The sequence below is a fragment of the Polypterus senegalus genome, chromosome 15 (assembly GCF_016835505.1).
Source record: "Polypterus senegalus isolate Bchr_013 chromosome 15, ASM1683550v1, whole genome shotgun sequence".
Lineage (NCBI taxonomy): Eukaryota > Metazoa > Chordata > Cladistia > Polypteriformes > Polypteridae > Polypterus > Polypterus senegalus.
The window spans coordinates 106,101,128-106,113,422 of NC_053168.1; the positions used below are offsets into that span (position 1 = coordinate 106,101,128).

The 12,295-nt window shown below is 38.8% G+C and overlaps 1 protein-coding gene across 2 annotated transcripts in view; it reads right to left on the reverse strand.

Moving 5' to 3' along the window:
- tonsl (tonsoku-like, DNA repair protein) overlaps positions 1–12,295 on the reverse strand; it is a 112,437-nt gene that overhangs the window by 885 nt on the left and 99,257 nt on the right. The window contains exons 27-28 of one of the 2 annotated variants that reach the window (XR_005630667.1): positions 5,694–5,886; positions 5,064–5,149 (exon numbers count right to left, since the gene is read on the reverse strand). Coding sequence is in view for 1 of the 2 variants with exons in the window: in XM_039736657.1 (XP_039592591.1) it covers positions 5,016–5,149 (134 nt within the window). In the remaining variant the exon portion in view is untranslated. Of the gene's footprint in view, positions 1–5,015; positions 5,150–5,693; positions 5,887–12,295 lie in introns of those variants that run through there. The other variant, XM_039736657.1, reaches the window with a different exon arrangement.

Here is a 12,295-nt window from a genome sequence, read left to right on the forward strand (position 1 = left end):
CTTAAAAGGTTTATACTGTTTTATGCCTATGATAGTTACTCCTCTTAAAAACTTGCAAATCATAAAATCAAGAAAAACTCAAGTCCACTTCACTTTAGTAACATCTTTCTAATTTGTCATTTAAGAGGAACTAAAGGTTTCATAGTAAACGGGAATAGCTTATTTGCTAAGACCACAAACATTTAAACATACTACAGAAAATGCAACAGCAAAAATAAATAATTATTTACTAAGATTTACCCTACAGGTATGCCCTATATAATCCGAATTTTAATTTCAGTTACCCCATCTTTAATAGATATTTAATTAAGAGTGTGAAGTGGACTTTATGTTGGCCTATTATGGCATCCAAAGAGGAGAATTGTGGGATAATGGACTGTGTCTCTGCCTAACTGAGAATGACAGTTTTCAGTGTGAAGTGTGTGTACTCTTCTGGTGTCTTCAAGTATATGGTCAGATGACCTGGGGAAAGTACATTATTTTCCAAGAGGAGTGTTCTGCACTGGACTGCTATCCGTTCCATGGTTAGTTCTCAACTTGGTAATTGCTGGTCAGTCCAGAAAATAAACAGATTCTGAAAATGGATGGATGATATTATAAAAGGTCAGGAGCATGCATTGCTGCACCCACAACATGACAAACCAATGCAGGATCCCAGATTAGGACCAGAGTGCAGCCATGCAATGGGTGACAACTCAGCACCATACTAGTTCAGATGGAATGGAACCAATGTGAGATTTTTATGGTGGCTGGAGTGCAAATTCTGCCACCAACCCCCAGGTTTGGGGGTGCTGAGGGAGGATTCCCCCAATGGGGCGGAGTGGTGGCTCTGAGGCTAAGGATCTGTGCTGGTATCCCAAAGGTTTCCGGTTCAAATACCTGTCACTGCCAAAAGAGATCCTATTCTGCTGGGCCCTTGAGCGAGGCCCTTAACCTTCAATTGCTCCAGAGGCGCTGTACAATGGCTGAACCTGTGCTCTGACCCCAAGGGTTATGCGGAAACTAACAAATTCCTAATAAGAGAAATTGGCGAAATAAAGAACAAAAAAAATAAATAAATAAAAAAATGTAACAATGAACTTGGGGGATTTTAAAGTCTTGGGAGAGAATTTTGGCATATGGATCCATAAAGAATGATATAATCACCATCCATCATCCAACCCGCTATATCCAAACTACAGGGTCACGGGGGTCTGCTGGACACGGGGAGAACATGCATACTCCACGCAGGGAGGACCTGGGAAGCGAACCCAGGTCTCCTAACTGAGAGGCAGCAGTGCTACCCACTGTGCCACCGTGCCGCCCATAATCAACTTCTTATTTATCTTTTCATGTGCTGATACCAAATTAAATCACTGATTTTGTTCAGAAACTGAAAAATAAATACTAACTAAAATTAATGCTAAAACATAAAAAAATCAAATATTATATCATTACCTCATGAGTTAGCAAATGCCAACATTATTCTGCATATTGTCATTTACACAAACTCTAAGTTTCTTTTGTAACAATATACCTTTCAAATTAGCTGTGCTTTCATCAATTTATAGAGAACACATTAGCTGGTTAGTAACACTTATTAAGAGAAACATTGTAATATTAAATAAATGACACACATAATTCAAATTTCACAAACTCTCCATTCCTTTTTTAACATTTGTCCCAACCTTATGGCTACCTTTGTAAAATTAAAACTTGTCTATTGAAGATTAATCCATTATTTCATTATTCCTGTAAAACTGCTTTTTTCTGATACCAGCATGCTACACACAGACAGATTTTTGTTATTAGTTATGCCTGTGTACTCATTAAAAATTAGCCATTCAGATGAACAGCACATACCTGCAGTCACTGCTCCTAACTGGAAGCTACATGCTGCTCACTCCCATGTCATACAAATATGTGATTATATTGCCTTTCACATTTTAGTTTTTATTCTTATTGATGTTACTTTTGCTTCAAAAAAACCCAAAAAAACAAATTTACTGTTTCACGTTCAGCAATGAATATGCCTTTTTAACGGCCCAGCTAACTGTGATTCGCAACACTGATGCATTTCAATACTGCATTAACATGTCCTATTCATTAAAGGGATTTGCCTTGCTCCTCAAAGTATTACGAGCTGAGCCACATGAGTGTTAGGCAAACGTGGATGCTTTGAACCACTAACTAAATACATTTTATTTTTTGAAATGAATATATGGAGCTGCTCATTTACTTACCATTGTAGACTAGCAACAGGCACAGAGAGGCTGATTAGAAATGAATGGATTGTTGGACAGACAAGAGTAACTAGATTCCTTACATTAAGAGGATTAATGTGAAGCATTTGCTGGGGCCATATATGGTACTTTATTTAAAAAGCTACCATTTCTATCTGTCATTCAAATGCACCACAATACAAAGTTACAATGATTACAGTCGACAGGTAGCCACATCATCACCTTCTCAAAGCAAACACAAACTGTGTATTTTCATTTATAAATTCCATAATGGAATAAAAGTGGCATAAATGAATGCCCTTTTTTATGCCTTGCAAATTAAGTGGGAAATTCCATCTTATTAAGCTAAACCGAGGAGGATTTTTAAACAGATAAAACCACCACAATCCTGTGTCAAAATTCAAACCTTAACAAACTTACTGGTTCCTTGAGTAATTTATTTCGCTTGCCTGTGCTTCTATGGTGAAACATGTATTCAAACCTTTGTAATCTTTTAAGTGGTCTTGAACAAAGAAGTCCGCTAAACATAACAAAACAAATAATTCTCAAACACTCATAATCGGGGGACTGGAGACTATCCTTGCAGTACTGGAAAACAGTCTTGCCAAACACAGGGACAATTTGGGGGTCACCTAAAATTCTTCAATAGATATCTTTGGGAATGCAGTAGGAAAAAAATCTATAATCAGGATGAAGGTGCAAACGCAACTTGGACATCACTAGGTATTTAAAACTGGGATACTGATTCCAAAGGAAGAAGTGCTAAACACTGCACCACCATGCTGCCCAGCCTAATATTAAATAATAATAATAAAGATGGTCTCCGAAACATTATGAAGTAGAGTACTTTTAAGTCTAAACTTTTACCTAAGTGTTTTGAGCTATGTGTTATATAAATAAAATTTATCACTATTATCATTGTTGTTACTTATATTATAAAAAAAAAAAACTCTCCTTAATTGTGTCTGGAGTATTTTGGATACTACACACAGTATGGCAGGCACAACCAAGGTTTTAAATGTTGCCATGATATTTAAAATATATATATATATATATGGTTTATGGTTTTCATTGTCACTAAGAGCAACAGTTTGGACTGGACTCCAGAATATACTTTAAAACTCATTCTTTAGGATGTGGAAGCAAAACTGGAGAACGTCGAGAAAAACCATGGATCACAAGTAGAACCTGCAAATGCCAAATTGACTCAGCTGAGAGGGCACAGCTCTTGAAATCTGGTACCTTAAAAATAATAATGGCCAGAGGCTCTTATGACTTGCAGTCAAGATACGCATTTCACAACTACTGTGGCCTTACTGTCTCATTTTCGCCAATTTAAATTGTAAGCAGATACTGGATGTAGTTAACTGTTTTCTGATTTTTTTTCCTTTTCCTTTTGATGTATAGCACTGATGCCTCACGGCTGCAAAAGCATGGGATTAACATTGGCTTCAGTCACTTCCTGTGTGGAGCTTACATGCTAACTCCATGTTTACCTGCGTGGTCCTCAAGGCACTTCAGTTTTCCTCCCACATTCCAAATGTGTTTATTCCATTGACTGCAGTTTTTAAATTGTCCCTCTAAAATTATTTGTAATTGTGCCCTGATATTAAATGACCTGTATCCCTGTCTTAAGAGTTTTTCTTTCTTGCTCTTGCTCTGTCTGTAATTCTAAAAACAGTCAGCTTAAAGAAAACTAATACAATGCTAGACTCAGGAAGATGGGTTTAATTCCACGTACAGTCGTGTAAGTTTTATAGAAATTGCCCCAGATTGTTTTTGCAATACAGAAGCCAATTTACTCAGGGAAAGTATCAGTATAGCAGCGTGTCTGCATTCTCATCAACATCTACGGCCACAAGCTCAAAGTGATCAAATAAATGAAACGACAAGATGGTGCTGGGATCACTGTCTGTGCGAGTATGAAAAGCTACAAAACAGAGGTGGATCAAATAAAGAAGTTTTAGAAGAACAAACAGAGATATCTTGAAACCTCACTGTGTAGCCAATACCTCGAAATGACTTCTTGTAAAAGTTTCTGAATTATTCTTTTGTCTATTGAAAGACACTGTAAACTGATCAGAAAAATATAACGGGATAGCTAAAATATATATATGTATTTAATCCATTCATTTAATCCTCATCAATCATATTATCCACAATAGGGTTGTGGAGGCCAGAAGCCAAAGTTATTTTTTAGCATGTTAATTTCACTCCACTCCATCCACCCATTCATCAATTTTCTAAAACCATTTATTTAATACAGCATCAAGGGAACTACGGCCAGTTCTGGAGGCATCAACCAGATCTGGATAGGAAGCCAAAATCACTCACAAGCCATTCAATAAAAGACAGCAATTTAATCAACACAAATACTGGGATGTCAATAGACTACGAAATGCAGACAATAATTTGAATGCTCATCTTTTTGGTAATATTAAAAATACAAGTTTGCAGGGGACATTAACTACCTGAATATAACAGGAGTTGTTAGAAGTAATCAGTGACTGTTTTAAACACAGTTTGCTAAAGTACCAATGTGAGGTAGAGCCCATCTGAATTTAGTATTTTGTAATAATCAGGATAGAATTGAGGGTGTAGAGGTGATTGAATCACTAGGGTCAAGTGATCATAATATAATATAGTGATCAGTGTTTTGGAAGAGTGTGGATGCTAAGACTAAAACGGTTCAGTTTAACCTTGGTAGGGCAAATATTGAGCAGATGCAGCAAAATCTAAGGAGGACAGACTGTGTTAAGCGTTTCTTCTGTACTTATTAATTTCGATTTTTACCTGTGAGGTCAAGTGACTGCAAGACTGAATTACCATCTCTGAGGAATGTCAGTAGTAACTCCAGACCAGTGGCTGTAACTGAAGGATTGGCAGAGAGATCTAGAGACACAAGTGAATGGCAAAGCGGAAGAGACCTGTTGATAAAATCCAAAACAAAATTAAGGTTAAAAAACAAAAACAAAACTAAGATGACAAGGATAACCAACTGAAAAATCATCTGCCACTGTGAGCTAGTTGACTATCAATTTCATTGATATTAGCTTATTATTAAAGTCACAGAGCTGTCAAACAAATATTTGCTGTAAAAGTTGTAATGCATTTTGTAATTGTAATACAAGTTTTAAATAAATAAAACACTAGATATTAGCAGATTTTTTAAAATAAATATAGGAAAAGATTATATACTTATTAAAATAATTCTAATTAACGTAAAATTATCAAACCCACTTAATCCAAATTAGTCTTATTGGATTGATTAAAGTGGCGAAGTACTGCCTTAAAATTTTTATTAAGAAGAAAATTAAACGTTTTTAATATTTGTAGGACTTGTGTTGAAGAGACATTCAGCATCTGTCAAGCGTTATAAGAATACAACTGGTTTCATCGATAACTTCACATCCAGCTTTTGAGAGTTTAAACATTCATAAACATCAAAGTGTCCACTACTGAAATCGTCACCTGTCAATCAGGTTTTAGAAAGCTTTGAGCCTCCTGTTGTGGATGAGATTGTGTCCATGGGCAAGAGCATGGGTCTTGAAGTGGACAATGAGGACATCGAGGAGGTGGTCCTGGATCACAAGGAGGAGCTGACGACAGAGGAACTCGCTGCACTCTAGCAGGACCAGCTTAGGTTGCTCACCAAGGAGCAGTCCTCCAGGGAAGAAGAGGAAAAGACGGTTATAAAAAGTGATGCAATAAAAGCCACCATGGAAAAATGGAACGAGTGCCAGGATTTTTTTGAAAAGAACCACCCTGACAAAGCGGTTACGAACAAACATGATGAACGACAATGTCGTTTCGCATTTCTGAAAAATTTTAATGCAAAGGAAAAGGCAAGTCACATTAGACTGCTATTTCACTAAGTCTAATCCACCAGCTAAACAGCTAAAAACACCAGAAACCCAAAAAATCACAACAGATTAAATGCCTGAAAGAAAACATCCCCCCATCGCGGAACCGGACTATCCCTCAAAACTTTAACCTCCTCACTTCATGCCAGAACTCGACTCATGCAAGGTTAGTTTTCTTGGTGGTTTATACAGTAGTTTTTGTATTACGTATTTTTCAAAAGTAAATTTTTCAGTTCGTAGTGTGATTTTTTGCAGTGTTACTTTTCTCTTTTTTTTCAAATGTTCATTTTTTTCCCTGTGCTTAAAACGCATACAAAAATTTGTTTACATGGAGGAGTTCATCTTGTCATTTGCTGCAATGTTGATTTTCTCTTTTTTTCCCCAAATGTTCCTTTTTTTCCCCTGTGCTTAAAACTCATTTTATAAAAAGCGTTTACAGCGATCGAGCTGTAAGGCTAAAATAGCGTGATCTTGTTACTTTTTTGGTTGCTTGTGGTTGGTTTTTAAATACACTTCGGATTTGTTCTAATGTTTTTTTTTCCGCTGTGCTTAAAACTAATTTTAAAAAAAGTGCTGCACGTGCTGCTGACAGAGGGGGAGGTGTGCAACACAGAGACAGAGACAGAGACAGAGACAGACAGACAGACAGACAGACAGACAGACAGACAGACAGACAGAGAGAGAGAGAGAGAGAGAGAGAGAGAGAGAGAGCCTGTACATGTAGCTGAGCAGGGAGCCTGGGTGTTTTGTGTCAGTGTTATTCAATGTTTTTACATTATTTTACTATTACATTGTGCATTCTATGGTGTAATTAACTATATTTGTGCTTAATCTTTACATAGATTTACATATTTACATACAGTTCATACGGTCTGGAACGGATTAATTGTATTTACATACAATCCTATGGGGGAAACTGCTTCGGTTCACGACCAACTCGGTTTACGACCAAAGTTCTGGAACGCATTATGGTCGTGAACCGAGGTTCCACTGTCAAATAAACGAACCACACGCTGTGGCACAACACGAGAGGCTTCGCCTGTAGCGCCAACGTCCAAGGTTTGATTCCTGACAGGGAGTGCAGTGAGTGTGTACGCCTGATGAGCCCAGAATTAGGGCGAAACACGTGCCGCATATTGTTTGCATTATTTGACAGTAAAACTATTTATATATATTCAACATATATAAATCAGCACTTCCCGATTCATTTTACCCTCGCACCCCCTTAGTTTGGGAAGAAGTATGAAAAAATATGAGGTTAACGCAGAAAAACAGATCACCAATTGAAGCTTTATGAATAATGGATACAAGTAGGTTCTATTAAGTCGACAGAAATATCTTTGGTAGGAATGTAAGTTGAATTTAGTCTTTAAATTTCTATGGTGAAGAAAAATTTAGGCAATGATGACTAAATGTAACTTACATTCCTACCAAAGATATTTCTGTCGACTAAATAAAAATTACTTATATTTAAAATTTAAACAGAACTTGAACAGATACGATAGTTCATAATACCCACGCAGCACTAAGTGCACATAAGAGCAGGAGTCATCCGTTTTAACAAGCAGTGTATTGCACGGATACGAAATAGCCTGCCCATTTAATTATTTAGGAATGGATAGATAAATTAAAATTTTGCACAAATAACGTATATATATCTATACTAATAAATGGCAAAGCCCTCACTGACTCACTCACTCATCACTAAGTCTCCAACTTCCAGTGTAGATAGAAGGCTGAACTTTGGCAGGCTCATTCCTTACAGCTTACTTACAAAACCTAAGCAGGTTTCATTTCGAAATTCTACGCGTAACGGTCATAACGGTCGACAACGTCCGCCATGTTGAACTTTCTTATTTATGGCCCCATCTTCACGAAATTTGGTAGGTGGCTTCCCTGCGCTAACCAAAACCGATGTACGTACTTATTTCAGTGGTATGATGCCACTGTCGGCAGCCATATTGAAATTTCCAATGTCACTAATTCTCCAACTTCCTGTGTAGGTAGAAGGCTGAAATTTGTTACTTATTTCGGTGGTATGATGCCACTGTCGGCCGCCATATTGAACTTTTCAACGGTCTTTGTTACTTATGGTCCCATCTTCAAGAAATTTGGTAAGCGGGTTCCCAACGCGAACTGAATCCTACTTACGTACATATATACGTCCATAGCCTGCAGCTCGGTCACCCTGTGAGACGCTGTTGGGTCCCCCATCCCAATGCCTCCCACGTTGTTGGTTGCCTGCCTATATAAAGCTGTTCGTCGCTCCGGTCTCTACATTCCCTTTCTTGCTTCGCCACGGGATTCACATCTCCCTGCTGATAACTACACCCTTTTTATTTAACCCACGGATACTCCGCTTTTTTAATTGTTCAATTAATACGATTATAGTTATTGTGTAGGTATTTTAGACTTACTTTACATTGTTCAGGTACCCATTTCCTTTATCATTCCAACTGTACCCCCATTAACATGTCTATCAAGGTGATCACCATCGATCAAAGAAGTGTCACTTACCGAGTGGTTTCCATGCCCGGAGATGGCACCTACCTTTTTCATTCTCTTTGTTACATATTGCACAGCCATATCAGGCTCACTCTTGATATCCGGAGGAACATTGTGTCTTATGTATTGAATAACTGGGACAGGTTCAAGGTGTGGACCGATGACGGTACAGGAGATAATTATATTACACAGGAGCACTATAAGAGTGAAATGCTTAAGCCCTTCACCTATGGATCTGCATGTGAGTTGATGGCTGCCGCTAAATTGTTCGGTTGTCGCTTTCAAGTGTACCGAAATGGCCAAATATTTTACACCTTTCGACAACCGCCAATGCCTCTTAAACATCTTAGATTCACAGGTGACGATTTCAGTAGTGGACACTTTGATGTTTATGAATGTTTAAACTCTCAAAAGCTGAATGTGAAGTTATCGATGAAACCGGTTGTGTGCTTACAGCACTTGACAGATGCCAAATGTCACTTCAATACAAGTCCTACAAATACTGTCGTAATTGAAACAAACCACGAAACTTAAACAGATTATGACAGCAGCAATCCAAGCTGTGGGATTTGAAACAAGGTCACTGTTCACATGGCCTAACTGTACGTTGCATGCTCAAGAGTAAGCTCAGCGCACAGCTTGGTCATATTACAAGCGGAGGGCCGCATCCTTTTGAGCTAATACAGCCATGAGTTTTCTTGGGAAAGATGCAAGTTTTTCACACCTGGATTTGGGGATCCTCTGCCAAAAAGTTCTATCTTGGTCTTATCAGACCAGAGACTCTTATTTCTCTTCATCTCAAAGTCCTTCAGGTGTCTTTTAGCAAACTCCAAGATAGAACTTTTTGGCCTTAATTCTAAGCGGTATGTGTGGAGACAACCAGGCACTGCTCATCACTTGTCCAATACAGTCCCCACAGTGAAGCATGGCGGTGGCAGCATCATGCTGTGGGGGTGTTTTTCAGCTGCAGGGACAGGACGACTGGTTGCAATCAAAGGAAAGATGAATGCGGCCAAGTACAGGGATATCCTGGACAAAAAACCTCCTCCAGAGTGCAAAGAACCCCAGACTGGGCCGAAGGTTTACCTTCCAACAAGACAATGACCCTAAGCACACAGCTAAAATAACGAAGGAGTGGCTTCACAACAACTCTGTGACTGTTCTTGAATGGCCCAGCCAGAGCCCGGACTTAAACCCAATTGAGCATCTCTGGAGAGACCTAAAAATGGCTGACCACCAATGTTTACCATCCAACCTGACAGAACTGGAGAGGATCTGCAAGGAGGAATGGCAGAGGATCCTCAAATCCAGGTGTGAAAAACTTGTTGCATCTTTCCCAAGAAGACTCATGGCTGTATTAGCTTAAAAGGGTGCTTCTACTAAATACTGCGCAAAGGGTCTGAATACTTAGGACAATGTGATATTTCAGTTTTTCTTTTTAAATAAATCTGCAACAATTTCAAAAATTTTTTTTTTGTCTGTCAATATGGGGTGCTGTGTGTACATTAATGAGGGAAAAAATTAATTTAAATGATCTTAGCAAATGGCTGCAATATAAAAAAAAGAGTGAACAATTGAAGGGGTCTGAATACTTTCCGTACCCACTGACTGTGTGTGTAAATATATTTGGCAGGCTCATTCCTTACAGCTTACTTACAAAAGTTGGGCAGATTTCATTTCGAAATTCTACGCGTAATGGTCATAACTGGAACCTATTTTTCTCCATATAATGTAATGGAGTTGAGCTCGATGTCCGTGGGGGGCCGGAGTTTCGTGTGACATCATCACGCCTCCCACGTAATCACATGAACTGACTGTCAATGCAGTATGTACAAAACAAGGAAGAGCTCCAAAAAGCGCTGAAGAAAACATGCATTATACAATTGAGAAGGCAGCGAAACAATAAGAAGCGAACGAGTCACACATAGAACCATATTCATGAATTCAGCTACTTCGGAAACAAAGCACGGTGTAAACCTAAAGTTTAAATTAAGTTCATAGACAGGCTGCCACTGGCGTTTGTCATGCCCACGGCTACTGTGGAATACAAGTTTAATGAGAGGACGCAGGATATAAACGAGAGTTTTGATCACTTTGTAAGTAAGTTAAAATTACTGGTGAAGGGCTATGCTTATGCAAATTCCGAGAGACTGTCTTTGTGGGGGGATTGACAGTTAAGGCGGGTGGGAGAGTCACGTCATCATCTCCCCTCCCATTCACCTCATTTAGCTGTGAGCTGAGCTCCGCGGCTAACGCCATCTTCCGAAGCAACTTCGTGATGCTGCCACCAAATACTCACAGAAAAATCCACAACTTAATACACACGCTGTCTCTAGAGTTTCTCCACACTCTGAATCCTCCAGGCACTACTTACAAAAGGTTACATTGACAATCGTGGTACGTTATTTTTAAAATGTTTCCTTTTCTTTGCACAAGCACAGCTAAGAAGCTTCGATGCATGTGCTCCATAGCGCGTTAAAAAATAATGCATTTAATCACACTTTGCATTCTAAGCAAAGGGAAACTTCTTTCAATGCATGATTTCCTGGTACACCGATTATATTGATGCACACATCACAGCTACAAAAAGTAACAGTCGGAAGAAAGCACGTTGCTACGACTGATTGGAGGAAAATTTCATTTCAAAAGACTACCCGACGGAAGCCTTGATAAAAGCGTGGTTTTGTGCACATATATATGTATATATACTGTATATGTGTTTATATATATATATATATATATATATATATATATATATATATATATATATATATGACAGCAACACTCATGACAATGTCAATCATGTTACGTTATTATTAAAATGTTTCCTTTTCTTTTTCATTACTTCTTTAACACAATACTTCTCCGCTGCGAAGCGCGGCTATTTTGCCATATATGTATATGAATGACCTCCAAAGAGCGCAGAGACTTTTGATCACATGAACGTGTCTGTAAAAAGTGGCGTCTCCTGCCCTACAAAACTCGAGCAGCCGGGGCGCGCGCATAGCTGTGCCGGCCTTTGAGACGCTGACTGCGCTTCTGCCTTAAGTCAAAGTGAGCACTTTTTTTCATCCTCCCCCTGAGCTATAGCCCAGACAAGTGCAAACACGGGACCCCTTTTCTACACCGCGTCAAACTAATATTAAGGCGCTTGCACTTTCTTTTGCATGTATACGATTATGAGGTCGTCAGCTCGGATATGAAGACATGCACAGGATTGGAGGACCAACAGTGCCATCACAGCCGAATAATGGCAGGGACGTCTCACTAGTCTACACAAGACCCACCGCCACTGTCCCCAAAAGGCACTCATATCGTCAGCGAAGACATCTCTCTACACTATATAAAAGAAAAAGGCAACTTTCCTTTCTTTACACCTTTTTTCCTTTTATCCCAAACCAAAGCCTTTCTCTCTTAACACTGCAGAGGACACAAAACTAATTTTCTTTAATTGCTGGTAATGCCGGTAAGGCACATTACCAGAGGCAGAAATTTGGACGTTCACATAGAAAATGTAATTTCTATACCACAGCCGTCGTGTAGCGCCTTTCAAAAGGGATCTACTACCGACAGATGATCCATATATATTTTAGCTGCTGTTAGTTACTTACCTGTTCTATTACACCGTCTTTAAAATAGTAAACCGCTAATAGTTTAACCGCAACCACTCCAGTACTGCTCAATGTACCTTTACTTCTTAAAACG